The 23,566-nt window shown below is 53.5% G+C and overlaps 1 protein-coding gene across 5 annotated transcripts in view; it reads left to right on the forward strand.

Moving 5' to 3' along the window:
- Positions 1-23,566, forward strand: part of TOM1L2 (target of myb1 like 2 membrane trafficking protein) — a 115,101-nt gene that overhangs the window by 85,535 nt on the left and 6,000 nt on the right. For 2 of the 5 annotated variants that reach the window (XM_025863966.2, XM_025863967.2), the window contains exons 7-12: positions 1,568-1,684; positions 11,304-11,437; positions 13,668-13,716; positions 14,267-14,390; positions 16,497-16,614; positions 17,611-17,686. In XM_025863966.2, the coding sequence (XP_025719751.1) occupies positions 1,568-1,684; positions 11,304-11,437; positions 13,668-13,716; positions 14,267-14,390; positions 16,497-16,614; positions 17,611-17,686 (618 nt within the window). Of the gene's footprint in view, positions 1-1,567; positions 1,685-11,303; positions 11,438-13,667; positions 13,717-14,266; positions 14,391-16,496; positions 16,615-17,610; positions 17,687-19,982; positions 20,119-23,566 lie in introns of all 5 variants that reach the window. The other 3 variants (XR_012375033.1, XM_073881803.1, XM_073881804.1) reach the window with 3 other exon arrangements.

Below are 23,566 nucleotides of genomic sequence, written 5' to 3' on the forward strand. Positions count from 1 at the left end.
CCCTCCGACCCCATGGCGCCGTCGTAGATTTGACAGGCAGGTGGAGAGGCCTCGTGGTTGGTCCTCACTCAAGCCCCCGGGGCAGAAAGTCTCCGGCGGCTGTGGGCTCTGCTTCCAGGGGCAGAACCGGGCCCCTTTCGGCTCCAAGGGGAGTCTGACATGTTTGGAGTTGGATGGTCCCACTGAGACCTTCCACTGACTCCTCGTCAGTTCTGTGGGAGCTTGGGAAGAGCCTTCCCATTGCAGCCAGAACAATCTGGAGGAGGGTCTAGAGTGGGCGAGAAGGCATGGGTCCTGCCCCTGGGGGAAAATGGAAGCAGAGCCGGCAGGAACCCAGCCTGGCCTAGAGGGACCCCAAGGGCTTCTGAGCCCATGTGGTGTCTGTTGCACTCCTGAGCTTCCAGGGCCAGAAACCTGTTTTGGCTAAGACTCCGGAGGAGTTCACCCACCCGGCAGAACCAGAGGGGAGAAGAGGCTCTTGGGACCTAGGCCAGTACCCTCATTGACCATTGTCCATCTGTCCATCCAGTACACATTTATTGAGGCCCCCGTCCCTTTTCCTGTGCTGAGAGTACCGACCTCCACTGAGCACAGTCCCTGCCCCCAGGAGATCAGCAATGGAGTTGGGGGGGGCAGAGTTGGGCCTGCTGTAGGAGGGGGGCTGGCTGGTTCTGCCTCAGGGAGAGGGGCAGGGGAGAGTCACTAAAGGCTTCAAGGAGGACAGAAGTTGTCATTTGAGCTAGGTCCAAGTGCAGTTGAGAGCCATAGCAAAATCCAGCGTTAACAGGTATTGTAGTAGGAAAGGGATCGGATCGGTACTGGGCGCATGGGTACCAGACCTGCACAGGGTCTTCACTTCAGTCGTTCCTAGCAGCCCCGAGGCGTGGGCAGCGTTTTCCCCTCTCCATAGGTGAGGAGACTGAGGCTCAGTCAGGTTCAGGTCTGTCCCTTATGGTGTCCCTACTGCAGGAAAGATGGCCCAGGCTTTGGGGAGCTCTGTTGGATGGGCAGGTAGGGAGCTGGGGTGGGAGGGGGTCTCCCCCCGAGTCTTCTCTTGGTCCCTCTCCCTCATTCTTGCCACACCAGAAAAGTACAGCTAACACTGGCCAGCCCCTTGGAGGACCGAAGTGCTTCGACTGCAAACCCCTGGGGCCAGCATCTCTAACGATGAGGGCCCTTGGGGATCCATCACACGCTCCACTGCTTTCACTTGAAAGAGTAGGGACGGAGGCCTGCGAGATGAACTTCTCACTCAGGCTTCTGCGGTGGGAGGGCTGAGCTGCACACCAGCTCCGTCCGCGCCAGACGGCAGTGCTCTTTCCGCCAGAGTCACCCATGACAAACTCTCGGTAATCAGGGCCCTTGTGGGGTGGCCTCGCTGCCCCATTCAGGCCTCTCCCTCACCCTCACATACAGACCAGAGTGAGATAAGAAGCCTTTGAATGCCAAGCACATTCAGAGGTGTGACCTAGATGTCATGGTGAAGGGGACTGTCACCAGAGCGGTGCAGCTTGACTGACCTCTGCCTCCTGCTTTCCTCCCTACTCCCACCCCTCTGGCCCAACAGATTGCCAGGCTTCGGAGTGAACTGGACGTTGTTCGAGGCAACACAAAAGTCATGTCGGAGATGCTAACAGAAATGGTCCCCGGGCAGGAGGATTCGTCCGATCTGGAATTGCTGCAGGTGAGGGCAGGGAGGGCCTCATCTTGTGGAAGCTCTGGACCTGGGCACCCAGCAGTGAGGCAGGAGCGGGGCCCAGGGGGACTGTTGTGGGAAGGGACTGAGTCCCTGCAGGGTTTCCCTCAGCCTCATGCTTCCTGGGACCGGTCAGAAGCCAGTACCAGGCTCTCTCTTTTATTTTCCTTCGTGGCTTTTTTTTATCACTGATTATAAAATGCCGATTACAGAACACATGCCCATCAAAAGTAAAAAGGAAGTATAAAGAAGAAAATACTCATTTTCTTTGATTCCAGCACCCACAAATAACCACTGTCGATGTTCTGATGCTTTTTCTTTCTGATTTTTTTTCCGTGTTTGTTTTCATTTCAGATGTAATTGAGATCCTATTGTGTGTACAATGTTGTATGTCGCTTTGCTCCCTCAACATTATGTCATGAACACTTGTGACAGGCCCTCTTCAGCCTTCCCCGCACGCAGGAGCCCTTCTAGCCACACTTTGCCCCCTGAGCCAGTCCTGAGATTGAGATGAGGTAGAAGCTTCCTTTCTTTTCCTGAACACTGAGGATTCCAGGCTGGGGTTGGCCACCTGATGGTTTGTGAGCATCTGTTGCTAACTGGCCTCCCCGCCCTCCTGGCTGCCCTCAGATCGGGGGGCACGGCAGAAAGGGGTCCGGGAGCAGGGCTGGCGCCCAGGGCCGCCCTCAGACTAGCATCAGGGATCCTGGCCAGCCAGAGCCAGCAGCTGGCTCTCTGCCACACCCATCTCAGACGACTCTGGCATTTGTACCAAGTGGCATCTGTGCTGCCCTCAGAAGCAGTGACCTTCTGGAGTTGGGGAGAAAGGATGCTCTAAGCTGCAAGTGCCAGATCTTCTTGTCTGTCTTGCGCCCCCCCGAGTGTCATCCCTCCCACCCCGCTGTTGGCACACACTCGCAGCCTCTGAAGGCCCGGCTCGGGTGGCCCCGCCAGTCCGCAGTGCCCCGAGCCCAAGTGACCCTGCCTGCTCCTGGGCCTCTTCTTCCCATGAAGCCGTCAGCTCCCAAGCAGGTGAGGGTGGGTGGACACCTGCTCTGGGCCGACGCAGAGCAAAGCAGAGGTGCGTGGAGTGTGGTCTCTGCTCTGGAGGAGCGCCCGGCCTGGTGCAGGGAGGCCGACCAGAAACAGGTCATCTCCATGAAGCCGTGACATCAGGTTGCTCTTTAAAGCCGAGCCGAGTACCCTCAGCCAGCCCTAACGAGGAGCCCCGAGTGGCCTCTCCCAGACCTCGCTTCTGATACCTGCAGCCTGCTAGGTTTGCTTTCGTTCAGCAGGGGCCAGCTGTTCACGTGCCACATGCTAGGGGACCCAGTGTCCCGTTAATGCACCATTGACCTCCATTCCCAGCCTGTAGGGGGAGTTCTTCCAGGCATTAGCTGCTACAGAGGAATCTGAGATCAGTCCAGAAACCGTCCAGAAACTGCGAGGGCCTCTTGAGGCAGCTTTGTGCTGTGTCAGCATCAGAATTCCTGCTGACAGGGGGTTTGCAGTGGACAGAACTGAGCTCCTGGCAGCAGGGGGTGGGCCGAACAAAGCCAACATGCTTCCAGACAGCCAGAGCAGACCCAGACAGCAAGCATACTCTGTGTGTGTGCGTGTGTGCGCTTGCGTGTGTGTGTGTGCATGCGTATGTGTGTGCGTGCATGCGTGTGTGTGTGTGTGTGTGTGTGTGTTTAAACAAGCCCATCAGCCAAGACAAACAGAACCTAATCTCCTGGCGTCAGCTCACAGTTTTCAAAAATAGGTTGCTTCCCATGACGTTTTCCTTCCCTCTGTTTTGTTCCAACTCCAAGCCTACCAGCCCTCCTTGCTATCTTATAAATCATACAGAAAGAATGGTTCTGGGTGCCAGTGGGAGGCTGGCCTTTCAGCACGGGAGATTCAGGAGTCAGGCAGCTCTGTGTGAACAGCCACGCTCTCCTGGCTCCTGGCCTCGCTCCTCAGTCATCCCTGACATCTCCCCTCCTCTTCTTCCCTGGGCAGTTGGAGGCCGGCTGGGCAGGGCCTCCCAAGGGCTGGGGCCACCCCAAACAGTGAGACTTCCACATGGGAAAATGACACCAGCTACTTGGAAAGTGATGGGATCAGAATGTGCCCTGAGGACCCTCAGTTGAGCTGGAGGGCAGCCAGATTGCTCAGGGTAGAAGCTTTCCGGAGCTCACAGTGCTGGCCGGGGTCGTGGAAATAAACCCATTTGTCACCAACCCAAATGTTCACGCCAACAGACGCTGCTCCTGACTCGAGTGTAAATTGCTGGGTAGGAGGCGGAGGAAATGCAAAGAGAGGAAATAGGAGGTGTCAGCCCCGGGATGCACCGGTGTGGCGGACCGCAGTCATGGGCGGTAATGTCCCCAATTGCTTCCTGTCTCCCTGAAGGGAGACTGAGGCCACTCCTTATGCTGTGTCGGCGGCTTAGCTGGAGACCCTGAGGAAAACTGAGGCAGGGTGCCCAGAGGGAACGCTGTGCGGGGGTGGAACCCTCCACTCCCTGAGCTGGGACAGACCTTCTGGGCAACTAGTCCAGCTCTACCCATGTGCTCAGATTAGTGCCCACCTCATGTTTCTTAGCATTTTCTTGATGAGACAGGCTGTTTGTGGGAGCCTACGGAAGGAAACACTTGTGTTTCCAAATGCATGTCCTGGTCAGACTTTGGGAAGCACCACAGGAGGGCAGAAGGAACCACTGGGTTCATGTCCCAACCACTGACAGGCTGGCTGATACTGGGTAGAGCCTGGAGTGATCACGCTCATCTTGGAAGGGTAGAAATCGTCCATTTGAGGGGTGCCTGCATGGTCCAGTCAGTTAAGTGTCCATCTCTCTCTCTCTTTTTTTTTTTTAAGATTTTATTTATTTACTTGAGAGACCGAGAGCAAGAGAACACAGAGGGAGGAGAGGAGGGAAGCAGACTCCCTGCTGAGCAGGGAGCCTGACATGGGGCTCGATCCCAGGACGCTGAGATCATGACCTGAGCCAAAAGGCAGCTGCCTAACCAACTGAGCTACACAGGTGTCCCTAGCATCCAGCTCTTGATTTCGACACAGGTTTATGAGATCGAGCCCCGCGTTGGGCCTCCACGCTCAGCTCGGAGTCTGCTTGGAATTCCCTCTCTCCCTCTCCCTCTTCCCCTCCCCCTGCTCTTGCTCTCCCCCCCCAAATAAATAAAATCTTTAAAAAAGTTGTCCATTTGAGGTGGCAGGCACAGTGCCAGGCACAGGCAACTCATCACAAGTCAGAGCTCCTGTGATTATTGTTGGTACATCCTTCTATACGGCAGGCTAAGGTCTGTCTCCTTAATAACTGCTACCCTGGTCTGTCTGCTTTAACCACAGAACAAAACAAAGTCCTCTTTCACAACGCTTAAATATTTGAAGATTGCCATGAGCCCTGCCACGGCCTGGTCTGTGCGGTACAGATGTGCCTGTTGGCAGCCCACCTTGTAGATGAGCTGGCAGTTCTTAGCAGGAGCCTATAAAAATGAGAGCTTCCATCAACCTAAAACCTTCCATCTCTCTCATGGAGCTAGTAAGCTGTATCTTCCCTACCCTGTGTGTAGGCACTTGGGTTCAGGCCTGAAATTTGAGACTGCATCGCTGTCTGCTGAAGTTCATGTCCTTAGCTGCAGCCTGGGAGTCTGGTTTCGGAAATCTTTAAAGATCCTGAGGCTGTCATCCGGTACTCTCCGTCTCTCCCAAATTAGCCTCTTGAGCTTTGTCTTCAAATAATAATAACTTTTAATTAATCCAGTGATGCCCAAATTGGGCATTCCTGCATGGCCATCCATCAGGTAGTAAAAGAAGCTCTCTTTCACATTGTTTCTTCAAGTAGCAGATGGTATATCCCCTCTTGCTGCTTGCATCTCGTTTCAACAAAAACCGGGATGTCCAGGACCATTTTCTCTAGAGATCTAGTTTATTCTCCACGTTTAGCTTCATTATTCCCCCTTCTCTTCAACAAAGAGTTTCTTCTTCTTCTCCCCGTCCCCCCCCCCCTTTGCTTGCTATAGAAAGTGGATCTTCAGGACCTTACTCTGTGTTCCTTAGAACTTGGAGAAGGTTCAGAGGAAACCCATAAAGATGATTAAAAGACTGTTTTGAGAGGTGGGGATGAGAATGTCCCTTGAAGAAAAGATAAAGGCATTGGGATTAATTAGACAGAAAGAGGCTATTTTAATATGTTCTGATAGATGGAGAGCCTTTGCACAAAGAACACTGACCAGCTGTTCTCCCCCTCTGTTGAGAATTGGACATAGGAGGAGGCCGAAGCCAAAATCTTCCGCATGTAGGACATGCCTGTCCTGGCTGTTGCATGGTGGGAAGGGTGACCGGGGAAAGCTGCATGCTCTTGTGACTTAGGATCAGAAGAAAGTCACCCCGTGGGGCTGCTTTAGAGGGGGACGTAGGCAGTGGAAGGTCTCCCAACTGCACCTGCCATGGGTCTGGCTGCTGGTGACCCCACGGAGGTCTTGCAGGCAGCCCGCTGGTGTTTGGTGGCAGAAATCTCAACACGCTGCTTCTCCTCTCCCCTTCGATCCCTTTGTCTTTTTTCTGTTTAAATTTTTTTTTTTCAGATGATGACATAGGGGCAGGTGGCTCATTCAATGGAGTGTGTGACTCTTGATCTTGGGGTTGTAAGTTTAAGCCCCATGTTGGGTGTAGAGATTATTTAAAATAAAATCTTACAAAAAGGAGAAGATGAAGAAAATGGTAACTTAAAAGCTTGAAGGAAGGAGATAGCAAAACTTTCTGCAGAGACCCCAGGACATCCTTGATTTGGAAGTTCCAGGCTGGATTCTTTGGGCCAGTTTAGGCAAAGCTCTTTGAAAGGCCCCTGGGTGCCCCTCTGGGATCAGAGCATTCGAGGCTCCGTCCATGGGGTCGGGGGCTGTCTCTCCCAGCGCCCCAGCTAGAGGCTGTGGGGAGCGAGGCGGCGAGTACAAAGGGCAAAGCGGATGTTCTGGGCCTTACAGTCCGGGAGACCACCCCACTGTGGGCCCTTGGGTCTCATTCTTCCTGCAAGCCGAAGTTACAGTGTTAGAGCTAGCAGAGGTCTCAGGAGTCATCTAGCACTTTCCAAACATTTCTGTAAAATAGGGGGACCCTTTTCTCCACAAATAAAATTCCACAGAGACCTGTAATGTTTCAAAGAGATAAAAACAGAGCCATGGGGTGGGATGTCCCAAACCCCATGCCATGGAGGCCCCTCAGTGGCCCTCTGCAGAGCTTTACCACTTCTCTGACCCCTCTTTCCTACCCGGGGAGAAACAGGCCCAGAGGGTGCTAGAGGCCTGGAGAGCGGACCTGGACATGGCTGCTTGCTACCTGCCACTTGGTTCCCAGCACCCAGGAGGCCCTGGGCTCCACTGGGGGAGACTGAATCCAGCCCTGCCCTTTTCTGTCTAGTGGTTCGGGTGCTTTGGACGTTTGGAGCCATGTTTCTGAGACACTCCCTGCAGTCTTCTGAACGATCTGGTTTGGTTCTGCTTTGACTCTGGTGGACCATCCTTGAGGCCTGCTCTTTCTTCCCAGGCTTCCACTGATTGGGGTGGGGGTAAGGGCTCTTGCTCATTTATTGGAGATACACACAAGCCAGAGGCACTGCTGGAGGACCTGTCACCACATGGGGCAGCAGCGCCGAGCAGAGGTATGTCCAGTCTTGAGGGAGGTAGGGGTTGGGGGAATCCCCAGGAAACATTCTGGGTGGATAGGGAGATGGGTAACTGGGTAGACAAATGGTAAGCTGGAATTGTAAAATGTTAATGGCAGGTAGAATCTAGGGGTTGGGTATATGGGGTCTACTCTAACACTTTAAAATCTTTTCTCTACATTTGAAAATTTTGTGACTAAGCGTTGGGGTGGGGAAACATTCTGGGGCCTTGAAGGATGAGTAGGAATTTGTTTGATAGAAAAGGAGGGAGGAACATGGCAGGCAGAGGGCTGCCTTCTCAGGGGCCCCTGAGCAGTAAGGGCTAGTGCCTGAGGGCCGTCTGCTATTCTAGAAAGTCTGAAGTGTGTTTGGAGAAGGCCCGTGGCTCTGGGAGGTGATGCCGCCAGCTTCTGCCAGGGTGGCCTAGGACCTCTTTCCGTTTGGAATTGGCCTGCAGTTAGGATAGGAAGTCACTGACCTCTTCCCTGTCCTGGGCTTGCCTGGGGGTGGGAGTGGGGTCTGCCTTTGCTGGAGGGAGTGGGCCTGTAGCTGGGGCTCAAGATCCTTTTGCTCATCAGAGATTTTTTGCGGACACCTTGAGTGCTGGTCTCCTCTATACGAGGCACATACACGTCCAGGAAGGGATCCAGGCACTGTGCCTCTTCCCGCCACCCTGCTGCCTGTGTCCCCAGGCTCTGTCTTTCTTTTCCGTCCCCATGAGCTTTGGCTGGTCTCCAGCCTGTCTTCCAAAGTGCTAGGCAAGATCTGCTGCCCAAGAATGGCCAAATGTCTTTTTTCTTTTGGTTAATGGGGGCTGGTCTTTTAAAGTGAATCTGAATCCATGCTCCCTTATGGGCCCTAAGCAGGTGCTCCCTGCGGTCTAACGATGTATCGTAAATATGATTGTTTACGTTGTTGACTTCACTCCTGGCTGTTGGAATCCTTCCCGTGATCTAATGTGATTGCTCTTTTCAGAAGTTCATTTGTGTGGGCTTTTGTTTTGTTTTTCAGTTTTCATCTTAGCCCTCGCTCGTGAGCGCACTTTGTTTCTGTAATTGGGGTTTCCACTGGGCCCTTGGCTTTCCTGTGTACTGTGACTGTCCCAGTGGTGACTGGATTTGACCTGTGGGTGTGTACCAGCACCCATGGCTGGGATTGTGGCAACCCATCACTGAGTTCTCGCCAGGCTCCAAGTCCCAGGCCGCTTCCCGAATGCCCCTCTTGTGGCCGGCCAGGGGATAGGAGCCGTTCACAGTGGTGGAGAGTGGACATTTCGTGGCATTTCACTCTTTCCTGGATATGATTAATTTTCAGTATTTGCCTGTTATTCTAACGCATGCGTGTATGTTTAAAAATGCTTACTGCTGGGTCACTGGGGTCTGGGACAAGTCCTGGCGAGGGAAGATTCGATTCTAGGTGAAGGAGAATTGCCCATTCTCTGAGTGGAGAGAGGGCCAACAAGAAGGCTAAGCTGGTGTAGATCCTGAGCGAGGACAGTGATGGGGAGCAGGTGGTCTGCACGGACCAAGGGATCAGAGCTCCATAGAGTCGAGGTGTCCCCATCCTTCCTCCTTCAGCCTCAGCTTGCTTCTGACCTCCGCCCCTCTGCATCACCTGCTGGTGGGAATGCTACTCCCCGGGTGCAGCTGGTCCCTGAAGCACCAGGTCAGAGGTTGGGAGAGAGCAGTTGTGAATCCCCGGTGATTTGCTGACAGCCCCTTAGTTCCAGGATCACTCTGCCTTCTCCCAAACCTAGAATGGGAGTCTTAGGAGAACCGAGTGGGACTGTCTTCATAGAAAAAACTGGAAGGTCCAGATACTGGGCTTGCTGGCCCTAGACCAAGAGAGACTGACAGCAGCATTCTGGTTTTACAGAGGGCCAGCAACAGGGTAGAATGAAGACAAGGGCAGTGTTTCCATAACCAGCCAGCCAGGGCCCAGCAATCCAGAGGCTCTCCAGTGAAGCTTTTTTTTTTCTTCTGGTGAACACCAGACTATTTTGTTCCCAGCTGCCTAAATCGAGAAACTTTCTGTCTTGACAACTACAGGTATAGTGGGGTGATTGTGGGATGACCCATGTGGGTTGGGCTTCTTTTCTCAGCTGCCCCTGCTGTTGGGGAGGGAGCCCCCCACAGGCTGAGCAGCCAGGGGAGGGGTGACGGCAGAAGCAGTTTCCAGACCTGGTGGCCGGCTGGTCATGATCTACTTATTCTGTGATTGGCAGGTCTGTCGAGGTCCCTACTTCGGTCTGACCCGCAGGATCAGGCCCAGGACACTCAACTGTCGTCCAGTAGTGAAGGGGGTGTGTGTGTGCACACGAGTGTGTAAGGGAACACTATTTAGAGACCTTGGACTAGGTGTGGATGGAAGGAATGCAACTTGCCTTCGTTAATTAATTCTTTCCAAAGCATTTAGGGAGTAGCTCCTGTGTGTTGGTCATGGGTGCTGGAGAAATGGGGCCAAGAGATGCCAGCCCTGCCCTCAAGGAGCTTCGGTGTAGAGAGAGGAGGCAGATGAGGGGCCCAGCAGTAATGCCCCTGTGTGCTGAGCATAGTGTTGCAGGGCGCTGCTGAGCCCTGGGACTCCCTGCTTTGTGTTTGGCCACGTCTGTGTTCGACTCAGCAGATGATTACTGGGCCTTTTCACCATGTGTAGCTCAGTGTAGGGTTCGAGGTCATCCCTGGGGGAAGAAATGATGGCACCCTCCCTCATGGAGTTTATGATCTAGTGGGAGAGGATACCTAGTTCTAGCCAAGCTGGCCAGATGATGAGACAGAATACGGAGCTGAACAGAGATCACGTATGTGGGCAGTGTCCAGAGCAGTTACCTCCATCAGAAACATTTCCAAAGGAGGTGGTTTTGAGGCTGAGCTGTGAGAAGGAAGGAAGGACCTCTGCTGCATCCCTCATCCCCTTCATCCAGTGGGTCATCGGCTGCCTCTGGTGTCCAGGGGGGGTGGGGACAGTTTCTCCCCTCTGCTTCACCCCCATTGGGACTCGGAGCTTTTTTCCATAGAATGTTCCTGTAGTCAGTTTGGCAGGTGGTTGAGGGAGCTTCACAGGCAGGCTTCAACGAGAGCACAGTTCAGGCTGCTATCTAGAGCAGGGAAAGCCTGTGGAAACCAGGCCAGAAAGTGGTAAGGGTCTGTCTTCAGGGGGACAGTCCTTCCAAGGGTAGAGCAGGCTCCAGTGGTGACTGGGGGTTCACTGGAGTCCTCTTTGGCCAGCCTGGAAGACATGTCAGAGCTTGCTGAGCTTCTCAGACCTCAGCGAGATATCACACATGCCACCAAAATGTACCTGATACAGTCATAAAATACACCCTTGCTGTTGCTGGGAGCGTAAATGACCTGGTCTCATCTTTTTGGAGGGTCTTCTGCAATTGCCAGTCCGTATTCTAAGTGACTGTATACCCTTTCACCCAGAAATTCCACTTCTAGAAGCTTGTCCTGTGGAAGTGCTGGCACAAGTGTACGAGCCTGTGTGTGTACGAATGGTCCTTGCCACGTTGTTTGGGTTGGCCAGAAAGAGGCCTTAAGGCAGTGGAAGCACGGGGAGATGCTTCATGATACACACACACAGAGGTGGGGCCGGCCATATGAAAGCGATGGGGAGAGGTTGTCGAGCGTATTTTGTTGAAGAGAAAAAGCCAGCTGCAAAGGATCATATTCTTAGATGTAAAGAATGCTTTGTACAAACGCGTGCCGATGTACGTATAAGAGTACAGAGCTATGGACCCTTGTCCGTCCATTGAAAAAGAGCTTCCTTCCTCGGCAGTGAGAGAGGGGCCCTCCACTTTGCATCCCACCCGCGGCCGGCTTTCTCGGACAAGTGTGCGCTCCTTTGGTGACTTTTAAGAATTGGCTCACATTTTGCCCGAGGAGGTAGAATGGGACACGCATCGTCCCCAGCAGGCTAGCCAGAGGCGTGTGTGTTCCCTAGGAGCTGAACAGGACCTGCCGGGCCATGCAACAGCGCATCGTGGAGCTCATCTCCCGCGTGTCCAACGAGGAGGTCACCGAGGAGCTGCTTCACGTCAATGATGACCTCAACAACGTCTTCCTCCGCTACGAGAGGTGGGGCGGGTGTCCCTTGTCGTCCCTCCCTGAGACTGTTGCCAACGGAGGGATTTTTCTCCCAAACAATGCGGAGAGGGAGAGGGAGTGTAGGGTTGGAAAATGCTCATCAGAGATGCTAATTTGTTCCCGGCTGACAGGGAAAATGCTTCTTGTTCTCCTGGGAACCGAGCAGCAGGAAAGTGAGGGGCAGAATTAGGCTCTGCCCTTTGCAAGCCTCAGGCTGCCCTGCCTTCCCCACTATCCCTCCCCCTGGGGCCCATGAGGGGAGGGCCGGGGGCCCTAGGGCCCGGGAGCTTGCACCTGCTCCTTTGAAGATCTTTGAGTTTGAAAAGGATTAAAGGGGGAAAAAAATCTCTACTAAGGAAAAAAGATTTCCTCTTTGCCATCTTTAAAGAAAGAAGAAAAAGAGATTTTTCCCTCACTTTGCAAATGTCAGGGTGTCTAGAGTATTCCAAAGAAGGCAGGGTGTAAGTGCCGGATGCTGCTGCTGTTTAGGGAAACACACACACACCACACACACCCACACACACACACACCCACACACCCACACACACACGTTCATTTGAGTTCTTTCTGCAGCCAAATCATTTTTGGATTTGAGGTAACCAGCTTGAAAATCCTTTTCCTTTTCCAAAGCCTCCCCTGGGAAGGAGTTGTCAATAGGAGGTAGTGGCAGGCACGGCTCCCAGAGCATCACTCGGGCGTGTGTGGCTCAGGCTTCTCCCAGCAAAGGCACCAGAAAGCGCCTTGACCAGGCCAACCTTCTCCCAAGTCTGAGGCCCTCCGCCCTCGGAGATTTGGGGCCCTGGTCCCTGCGCTGACTCACAGCGTGATGATCTGGCATCATTTAGGGTCAGTGTGATGGGGGGCTTAGAGGGAGATTTTGCCATGGGTATCACGACCCCAGGCCTTGTCTCAGCAGGGATGGGTGGTCCCAGGTCTATCCAACAAAGAAACCTCTGCAGTAAGAATGTGGGGCCATCCAGGGGCCCCGTGTGTCCTTTGGAGATTAGAAGCAGATCTGGGGTTCCTCGACTCCCAGCTCCAGACTCCTTGGTTTTGCCTTGTGGTTCCAGTTTCTCTACTTTAAATGGGCTTGGCCTTTTCACCTTAAACCCGTTTCAGCCCCTCCTGGGATAGGAAGACGGGCCAATGGGAGCATTTTCTCCTGAGTCTGCCACACCCGGCCTGACCACAAATTCAGAGACAAAGCCCTGAGGTGCCGTTCTGGCTTGAGTGCTGTTGATAAGACTAATTGTCCCTCCGAGATGGTGTGAGAAAGGTACTCCAGGAGTAGAAACTTTTCATATGTGTTAACATTCTCCTTCTCCTTATGGGCCATGGTTCATAAAAACACACAAGTCTCTCTTGAAACCACAGCGGACACACATCGCCTAACCGATTGTCCCTCCTGGGGATCCCTACTTACCAGGTGCTGAGCTGAGCAGATCTCAGTAAAGGCTGGTTTCTCCAGCCTCAGGCTGCAGAATGTCTCTTAGCTACCTCTTTGCGCACGGCATTTTGGAACTTTTAAACGCAAGGGCAGCCCACACAGGTGCCGCACAATTGCTCTTGTATTCCCCACCTGGTGGGTATGAGACAGCAGAGGCTGTCTGTGGTTGCTCCTAGCCAGGTCCCATCCGCAGCTACTGGGGAGCCTTTGGGCCAGGCCAAGGGCCTGTGCCTGTCTTCCTCCTCTGTGTGTGCCCCAGGCCCTCTCCTCCAGCACATTGAGCTGAGGGCGTTTTAGTGACAGGCTAATCATGCCTAGCACAGCTCTATGAAATAGGGAGGGGGCTGCACTTCTTGCCTGGCTTTGGAGATCCGTATCTGAGCCACTCCCAAGGTCAAGTGGTTGGCCCAGTCCCTGTCCCCCAAGGAGCAAAAGGAGCACTCTGGGCCCAGAGCATGAGGGCACAGCTGGGAATGCTTATAATGATCTCCTTATGATGGGATGTGCCAACCAACACCTTCCTCCCCCCCCTTCCGTGTGCTCGTGGGTGAGCCTGGAGGCTGATCCTCCAGAGGAAGGCACAGTAAAGTTGCGGGGTAGAGAGGGACCCACTCCCCCATGTCCCCCAAATGGCCCCGATTGGTTTCCTTTTCCTGGAGTCTCGGTGTCCACTGGCCTCACAGGGCCCTTGGTCCCCAGGAGGTCTTCACAGGACCAGTGAGCATCACTATACCACGTTGTCCCTCCTCACTCTGCTTTCCCTTCCCCTATTAGGTTTGAACGATACAGGTCAGGCCGATCGGTGCAAAATGCCAGTAATGGAGTAAGTATTCCTTCAGAATTCTCCCCTCTCCGGATGCTGGGAGACCTACCTCTGTTAGGTCCCACCTCTGGTTTTTCTAACTGGGGCCTAAACATATGGGTAATGAGGGGCACCTGGCTGGCTCAGTCTGTAGAGCGTGCGACTCTTGATCTCGGGGTCGTGAGTTCAAGTCCCACGTTGGGGGTAGGGTTTCTTCAAAAAAAAAAAATGGGGGGTAATGAAGGAGCAAGCTCTGGCTGATGGGATACTGCAGAAGAACTAGCAGACACATTCCCGGTGGGAGCATGGCAAGCAAGCCCCAAGTTACAGTTCCAGGGACAGCGACTGTCCTGGTTGAATGCTTCAGCCCTGCCTCCTTTGGGGGCAAGGGGAGGAGCCAATGGCCTGAGGCCACCGTGGACCACCAAAATCCTGGGGAGGAAAACTGCTTTGTTCCTGGATTGGTGCAGCGTTGATGCTTTTTCTTGGGTACCCTGCACCGGGCCTGCTGGCTCTTACCTAGGAGCCCAAGGCGGGCGCTCGGGCTCACTGCTGTCTTCTCTGCTGGCAGGTACTGAACGAAGTGACCGAGGACAACTTAATAGACCTGGGCCCGGGATCTCCAGCTGTGGTGAGCCCAATGGTGGGGAACACGGCACCTCCATCTTCTCTCTCCTCTCAGCTTGCAGGCTTAGGTAAGTGTCTCACAGGTTTGTGTCAAGGGCCTTCTTTTCAGGCCACTTCCTGGTTGTGAGTTTGGGCTGAGGGCCCCTTTCTCTCTCTTGGTTGGAAGGCCCAAAGAGAGCCTTTAGAGGCATCCATGGAAAAGCATATTCCTGAGACCTGGCCAGTTGTACCACCTTTAGTTGATGACTTCTGTCCCTAAACTTAAAAGTTTAAGCGTGTGTTGGAAAGAAGGGGTTGGGGGGAGTTCCAAGGAACTGGAAGTTGTTTGCTTTTAAAGAAAGGTAGCTGCTGTGTTTTTATCTGGAATAGTCTCTATGGTCCAAGTGATTGTCTTCTCAATATATACTAGGCCAAGGATGGCAAATAGGTTTCAGCTCATTGGCTGCAATAGGTTTCAGCTCATTGGCTGCTTGGGACACAGGTCTAAGAAGGATGCTGCTTGGGAGATGAGTCTGTGGTTGATTGGTAATGTCTGCCATGGGCTTGGAATCAGGAGGTGATGGCACGGGTGGATTTCCTCTCCTTGAACTAACATCAGCCTAAAGTGTTGCACTGTCTGAAGCCTGAAACAAAAGAAACTCACCACTTTCCCACTTTTCCGTTTGCAAGTGTGTATATGATTCTAGATGGTAACACCAATTTGTAACAGATAAAATTATAGTATTGAAATAATAATGCATGGCTCTCACAAAATTCTTTCTACGTTTTCCGTTTTCCTTTTTTTTTTCCTCTTAACATTTATCTTTATACCTTCATTCCATTACAGTTGAAATCGGGCTTTTATTTGGTGGCCTGTCCATTGCTGTGATTCTCTGGCTTCCCAGCATCTCATGAATCTGTGGCCACTGTTTCTCTTTTGGAACAGATTTCTCTGCCTTCAATCCATCCAGCATAAGGCCACCAGATTTAATATCCAAAAGTCAAATTGAATTCTGCTGCCTCCCTTCTTAAATGAAAGTCTAGTGTTGGGGCACCTGGGTGGTGCAGTCGGGTAAGCATCCGGCTTTTGATTTCGGCTCATGTCATGGTCTCAGAGTCCTAAGATTGAGCCCTGTGTCAGACTCTGTGCTGGGCATGGAGGCTGCTTAAGATTCTCTCTCTTCTTCTCCCTCTGCTCCTCCCCCCACCTCTGCACGTGCTCTCTGTCAATAAATAAATCTTAAAAAAAAAAAAAAGTCTAGGGGTGCCCAGGTGGCTCAGTCAGTTAGCGTCTGTCTTCGGCTCAGGTCATGATCCCAGGGTCCTGGGACCAAGCCCTGTGTCGGGCTCCCTGCTCCGCGGAAAGCCTCCTTCTCCCTCTCCCTCTGCCCCTCCCCTCCGCTCGTGTTCTCTTTCTCTCTCAAATACGTTTTAAAAATCTTAAAAAAAAAAAAAGGTCTAGCGTTCTTCTCCTCGGCTCCTTTACCTGGCCTTTGAGGCTTTTCACACCCCAGCCGCCTCCCACATGCTTTTCCAGCCTTTTTGTTCCTCAGCATCTCCACAAGCGTTGTTCACTTCACACACCCTGGACTTCCCAGGCTCTGTGCCTTGGTACCTGCCTCTCCCCTTCTCCCCGCAGCAGAGTCCGCCTGGGCCTTTAATTCCTATTCTTGGGTCAGTTTTGAATCTCTTCCAATTATCTCAACCTCGGTACTGGTGGTATCTGTCTCCCACCTACTTCATGTGCTCCTTAAGGCCAAGGACCGCGTCAGATTCAGTTTGGTCTGCTCATGATCTAGCTTTGAACGTGGTGGGTGCCTGCGAAATGTTTATCAAGGAAATACATGACCCAGGCCCTTAGACGTATGACCGAGTCAGTGAGGAGTTGTGGGAAATCTGCAGAGGCACTGGCCCCAAGCCCCATCTCGCTGCCAGCAGTCTCCCTCTTGTTCATACTGATTCTTCCCCACCTTGAGCAGCTTCGGGGGTGGGGGGTCTGTGGCTGTTCCGTCCCCCAACGAGGCCCCAGTGTGACTCCTCCTGTACGTGGTGGGCCGGGGGTGCCGAGGAGAGCTGCCCAACCCCCCCCCATAGAACCCTAACCTGCCCACGGGCTTCTGAACTTTGGGACCCTTCCTGAAGTCCACGGGCCACATTTTATTCTCATCCTCCCCTCATTTGTTTTGTTGCCACAGACTTGGGGACAGAGAGCGTCAGTGGTACCCTCAGTTCACTCCAGCAGTGTAATCCGCGTGATGGCTTTGACATGTTTGCCCAGACAAGAGGGAACTCCTTGGCCGAACAACGCAAGACGTATGTGGGGACCATTTCAGTGGCTTTCGGAAGACATTGGGGGAGGATTGATCCCGGCCTGGTCACAGGCCAACACAAAGACGCCTTTTGTTTACCAAGTCCAGGGCTGCCAAGAACGTTGAAATCTGTCTGTGAGGACTTGGCAGTAGACACAGATTTTGAATGAACACCAACCTCCCCCCCTCCAACCCCCACCGCCCCGCCTTGGGGTTGATTGTGGTTGGATTTCTCCTATGAGTCACAAGAGAGTGCTTCCCATGCTGCTGCTAAAGAAGAGCTGGGAGCTGGGGGGCAGCCAGGCAGGGCATGAAGTAGCTCTTATCAGTATGGTTTTCTTGCGCAAGGGTGTGGGCGGAGGCTTCCCTGACAGCAGCTCCTGCCAGGAGAAGCCATGTGAAATTGGGGACGTTGATCCCAAAATAGACCACCCCTTGCATCTCAGGGAGGCACAGGAACAGGCTTTGAGCTTCTTGTTCAGCCTTAAGGCAGGCGAAGAACTCTGTCCTGCCTGTCCCTGGGGCCCGGCATCTTGAGGCACTTGGCTTTCTGGGTTCCCATGCTCAGGCATCAACAGGTTGACCAGAAACCCGACCCAAGGCCCCGTTCACACTTCATGAGCTGTCACCACCTTCCTTGTCAAAAGGCCACTGCAGCTGCCGCTTTTAAAAGAAGAATTAATGTTGCCTGGAGTTTCAGGGTGCTTTTGATCTCCTGTCAGTGGGCTTTGGAGATGCCCTGGTATTGTTACTTGAGAGGGACGTTGAGGGGCACAGTGTCCCAGACCCCAGAGGAAAGGAGGGGCCGAGCCTGTGCAGGAACCCTGGCCTCCTGGCTTTAGCTGCAGTCAGTGCATGAGCCCTTCGAGGCCGGGGCTGCAGGGAACGTTTCTCCAAGTATGCGTGAGGGAGGTGAGACGGCTAGAAAGTGATTAGAGGTCACCACCCCATTCCCTGGGGCCACTGCTGGGAGCTGACTGACTGTGCTGCTTGTCTCCAGGGTAGCCTACGAGGACCCCCAGGCTGTCGGAGGACTGGCTTCTGCACCAGACAGCCGGAAACAGAGCTCTGAAGTGGTAGGTCTTTCAGCCTGTTTTTCTGCCTGGGGTCCTCTGGAGGGGAAGGCGGGCCGGGTGGCCAGCAGACGCCAGGGTGCGTGGAGGGCAGGGCCCGCTGGGGGAGACCGGCATGAGAGCACTTGATCGCCTCATTGAGTCCTCACGCCACCCCGCGGGTGATGTCCAGTCAGCCTGCCGTGAACCCAAGAGCCGACAGGCCCCGAGAGGTGGCGGCATGCTCTGGGCACCCAGTGAGCAGAGAGCAAGCGGGGATCCCTGCTCTGGGGAGGTCCGGCCCCAGAGCCCCTTCTCTTCCGACCTTGGTGGCCCCGAGCTCTCAGGGCACAGGTCTCCTACAGCCAGATAGGGGCTCTCCTCAGATGGTCCACTGCCTTGGGGTGGGCAGGACTCTGACAAAACACTGATCTGCACAAGGAAGGGAAAAGCTCATCTGAGCCACATCTGGGCTGATCACCTGCAGTCGGCCTTGCCAGGCAGTACCAACCCACTAGCAGGCAGCGGAGGGCCAGGATTTGTCTGGGGGTCTGGGGCTGGAGGGGTGGGAGGAACAGCGGGTGGAGGCCAGGAGGGTGTTCTGGAAGGAGCAGAGCTAAAGGCAGAGGTGCTTTGAAGTGGAGGGTGGTGCTTGTTAGAGCCCCAGATTGCAGCTGTGGATTCTGTGAGGTTTCAGGTCATTGCCGGGGAAAGGATTTGTGTCTTAATGCTTCTCATGGGATCGTCCCCCTTTTCACCTAAGGAATGTATGTGGCAGTGTGTGAATGAGTGTCTGTTTGCAGGGACTGGGGGGGGGGGGGGGGGGGGGGGGGGGGGTTATGGGGATAATGGCCCTGAACAGTGGGACCTCCTTTTAGGGTCCCCCAGCTGGGGTAGAAAGGAGCAGTGCTCATCTGCCACCTGGACAGGGAGGTTTGCTTCCAGAACACAAGTTCGGGCCTCCTGCTGCCCGTGTCCAAATGGGCCCAGGCCAGCAGCAGTTTCTGTGAGAAGGCTTGCCTTGGGGAAGGCACTTACTCTGTCGTGGCTCAGCCAACTTGGTAGGAGGCCTGTGCGGCCCTCTGCACTGGCCACTAGGGGGCACAGAAGAGCCAGCCCAACTGCCTTGGGTCTCAGCACCCTGCCTTTCCACCCCTCCCCGGGACTGGTACTCCCAAAATCATGGCTCTGTTTCTCCCGTTACTCGGAATGTCTCCTACCCAACTCAGAGAGGGCGTCAGGAAGCCGGGCTGAGGGCCCCCCCAGCACATCCCCTCCTCCTGGCCCACCTGACCTGGCCTGCAGCTCAGTCCCTCAGCCAGGCCCACCTGGTCTGCTTCCCCCTGTGCCTCCCAGACCGGCCGCCATCCACGCCAGGGTGTGTCCTACCACATCTCTGCCCTTAGCAGTGTCCAGGCCTGGGTCGGAGCGCAGGAGAGGTGGCCAGCTTCCCGCCCTTTGCCCTTTGGGGTGTGTGGCTTGGCGCATCTCCCTGTTTTCAAAGATCTTGATGACTCCAGCATGTTTTCCACCTGATGGTAGGCAGATTGCTTTCATGTGTACTGCTCGATGGGGGAAGCAGGGTTTGTGGGGCGTGTGTGTGTGTGTCTGTCTGTCTCTGTCTGCATCTTGGTATATGCGTGCCCACACACACTGACCCACATGCATCCTCAGGCCAGGATTTCAGCTTCTTTTGTTCCATATCCTAAACTGTGCTGACCTGGAAATGAAAACCCGGCCACAGGAGACGTGGAGAACACAGGCAAGGGGAGAAAATTGTATAGCCACACCTCCACGGTGCAACCAGATCCGAAGTCTTAACTTTACATGCTGTTATTTAAAAAAGGGCAATCTACCCAAAATCAGCGTTCGAGTTAAGAGTTTGGAAAAAGAACACACAGATAACTGAGAAGGAGGAAAAAAGCAGAAATAAGTTAGAAAAAAAGTGGAAATGACTTTGTAAGAGCTGGTTCTTTGAAAAAAATTGACCTCTGCCAACACCTGAGAGCCCTAATGAGGAGAAGCAGCCATGGGCAACCTTCCGTGACCTCCCGGAGATTTTCCAAGTGTACAGGGATAATTGGCAGGAGTATGTGGTACCCTGTCGGGATTCTCGGTTACTAAACTTCTCTTCTGTTTTTTCAGGCAGGTAAGGGGGAACGTGCTGGAGGGGGTGGGGGGCAACGGGTCACATCTCCTTCCATGACAACAGATCAACTCTAAACAGTGGCTTTTCCGTTCCCATGATATATACTGTTGCTTTCTTTATCTGGGTCTTGCTGTGACTTTTCTTTCTGGGACTTTTCTGTCCTCGGCCCAGAAGAGAGGTAAAGGTGGGGACTCTGACCTGGAGCCCATAGACAGCTGGCTCATAACCCAAGGAATGGTGAGAAGTCACCAGCTGAGCCAAGCCCCTGTCCACCCCAGCGCTTTCCTGTGTCACCTGCTGAGCCCTCGTGAGTCAGACAGTACAAGGCCGTTCTCTCCTTCTGACTGGGTGCCAAATTTTCCCCTCTTGCATTTATGCAATCTCCTGAAGCCACAGACTTCCAGCCCCAGAAATACCTTCTCTGGTTTTCTGCTGAGGTCCGTGCCCCTGGGTCTTAAGGGTCTGGGACATTGGTGGGAGTGAGGGGAGGGCTCCTTCCTTCCTTTTACTGTCTCTGGAGCTCCCGGCAGTATTCACTTTTCCAGGATAGAGCACAAGTTCCTGTGGCTTTTGCTTCAGAAGGGACATTTCTAAGAGAACAGACTCAAAAGCATCCTCTGATGGGTTGGAGAAGCCCCCTCCAGCCTATGAATTTGGCAGTCCTAGGCTGATGGGTTTTTATGATGGACTTATTTGTGTCCACTGGGTCCCCTAGAAGAATTTGAGACATCTTCAAGAAACACACAAACACAATGGGAACAGAGTGAAAAGAAGACAAAACCAGGGGAGGTTTTTTTCTTTTTTTTTTAATTTAAATTCAATAGCTAACATGTAGTACCTCATTAGTTTTTAAGCCAGGGGAGTTCTAATATCATAAACACAGTTCTCTACATGAAGTAGAGCTTTTCTGCCACCGAGTCCTGAGTAGGCCTCTCCTGCCTCATCTGATCAGGTGGCCCTGAGTCTGGTACAGAGAGAGAGGGTGATCTCGTTCCAGGCTGTTTGCCTTGGAGTGATGATTTCATTCCTAATTGAAGCCACAGCCCTCACTGAGCACCTCTAACATAGAGACCAAAGGTCTGTGCGTGCGTGTGTGGTAGGACTGGAGCAGGAGAGGATACACAGAGGGAGATATGATAAAAAACAGTGAAGCGTCAGCCTCTGGGTAGAGCCTGGCAGACACTAGGCACACGCACCGGGGGGGACGCATAACTGAGCCCTGGAAACCATGCTAGCCTGTGGCCAGCGTGTCCAAGATGGTAGGCAGCACAGTGGGGGTCACCTGCCTGAGCAAGGTGTGGCCAGCATGCAAGGCCACGGGCCACATGGAGCTGTCAGAACCGAGGGGGTGGGGAGATCTGCCTGCCACCCCGGCTTGGAGCCAGGGACCTTTGCACAGCTCTGTGTCTGTACTAGACCCCACAGCCATTCTTAGAGACATAGGCTGCCTGGGCCCCTCATTTACTTCTTCAGGGACAGGCTGGGGTTCGGGTCCCCATGTGTGGGTGGCCTTCGAGCAGGACTCCTGGAGACCACGTCCACGCCAGTTCCAAATTGGGAGGATCCAGCCATGTGTCCTTGTGCCTACTAATCCTGCAAAAAAGGATACTGTCCGTACAAACTACCCTGAATGTGGCCTTGGCAGCTGGTGGTGGTACCTGCCTCTGCCCACACAGAGCCTCCCTCCTCCGCCCTGTCCCCCACTAGAGCTCCAGTCTCCAACTTCCCAGAAACAAGCCCAACTAACAGCTAACCCAGTATCTCACCTGCCTTACTGCAGTGGTTTTTTTGTTCTTTTAAACAACGTATATTAATTGCTTTGCCTTATTTCCCGTAGTGTAGAAACCCTGAGTCTTTCTAAAACCCCCGAGTACAAATTCTTTACTTGGAAACTTTTTGTACTATTGAGTGAGACTGAAGAGCTTCCAGACTCTCCCTCATGTTTGGGTGGCAGTGGGATGCGTTGTAGGGAGGATTTCACAATTCTCTGGAAAGAACACACCTGAGCTTTTCAGAAACGGTTCCTGTTGCATCATAAAATCAGACTCGTGGGTTTCCTTTGTGGAATTGGGGCTTGGTCTCCTGGGACTCTGGATGCCTAGATTAACAATCCCAGATTCGTTACCCATCGAAGAGAACTCTGAGAGGCATCGTGAGCCAGCCTGCCCGGAGACTGCCAGTGCTCTGCGTTCCCCCCCCCCCCCCCTCTAGCCTCTCCATATGCAGAGTGCAGCCAGAGGACCGAATGTAAGCCCCAACCAGAGCAGCAGTAGGTCAGTAGGAGTGCCCTGCTGCCGAAGCCCAGTTTGGGCCTGGGAGCAGTAGGGTGCCCTACTCAGGCCTGGAGGACCCCCCCCCCCAGACACAGCAAGCCCAAAGCCACAAAGATCACTGGCTGTGGCCGGGGTGGGGGGGGCCCATAGAGGGACAGCGGACAGCTCCCCCAGCGTTCATGTCCAAATCTGCCACTTCTGGTACTCAACATGCCAGTTTCTCTTCAGACTCTGAAGATGGGCCGGGCACGTCTCCCCCATTGCCTCAGCCGAGCCAGCCCTGTGGGCGCTGGTCTGTACGGGGAGGGTGGTCCCGTGCCAGCTTCCTCTTTTTTTGTCTTCACATCTTTTTCTTTCTGTTCCCCTCGCCCAACACCCTCCCCTTCAGACCCTTGGACTAGTCTTCAGCTTTGGATCATTGCCCAAGAAGATGCTAAAACCGTGGCGTGGCAGAGGCCACGGTCTCTTAGGGATCAGCTGGGTCCGTCCTCATTTGATGGATGAGAACACTGAGGCCTCCCAGGGGCCTGGTGACGTGCCCAAAGCCATGGGGCAGTGACAGAGTCCATTGCTCTCTTCCCTGGCTAAGGCCTCTCCCTTCCCTTCCATCGGCATGGCCGGGGGCGTTCCCTCTCCCCCCCTCCCTGTTTCCGCAGTTCCTGTTTGGGGAGCAGTGTGCGTGTTTAGTCTGTGTCTGGTAGCACCCACATTATTAGAAGGAACTTTACCCTGGCAGAATACTCAAGGCATTGACTTATCAGGGCGGGAGGTTTATATAGCTAAGGTATTGTGTCCAACCACAAGCAAGTCAACCCTTGCCCTGTGTTATATAAGCTTTACTGTTAGCTGCAGGGAGATTCCTGCCCGGAGGCCAAGTGCCTTTTGTACTGGAAGGAGTCAAGGCCAGCCGTGTCCAATATCCCTGGGTTTCGGAATTAGAAAACAGAACCCTGACCTGGAAGTTAAGGGGTTCAGAGTCCTGAGTGGTGAAAACTAAATATGACCTAGCCATCACCCTATTTCACAGATAAGGAAACTGAGGCCAAGACTTGTCCAAGTTCCATCCCCATCCCTCCTCTGCCTCTTCACCCGAAGCCCTGAGCTTTCTTAGGATAGGAGAGGTTCCAGGGCTCTTGAGTGAAGAAGCAAGTCCAGAGAAAAGTGATTTGCTCGGAAAGTGATCTGACAAGCCCAGCCAGAGGGACCTATCACCCAGTGCCCTAGCTCCCGGGGCTTCGCCTGGAGGATGCGCTTCCATAAGCACGCTATTTATTTGGAGATGTCTAAGAGGAGGAAGAAAAGTGTTCCCATGATCCAGCTTTTGGGAAAAAAAAAATTTTTTTTTTGAGGGGGTGAGGAATTTCTCAAATGTCAATGTTTATTTTCTGAGTGTGCTGGCTTTCGAGATTAATCCTCAAAGAAGAAAACTGGAGCATGATACCTAGCCTCGAGGGGATGACTTTGGAACAGGAACAAAAATAT

The sequence above is a fragment of the Callorhinus ursinus genome, unplaced genomic scaffold, assembly GCF_003265705.2.
Source record: "Callorhinus ursinus isolate GAN/ISIS: 27379988/994484 unplaced genomic scaffold, GSC_fseal_2.0 scaffold43, whole genome shotgun sequence".
NCBI classification, from domain to species: domain Eukaryota; kingdom Metazoa; phylum Chordata; class Mammalia; order Carnivora; family Otariidae; genus Callorhinus; species Callorhinus ursinus.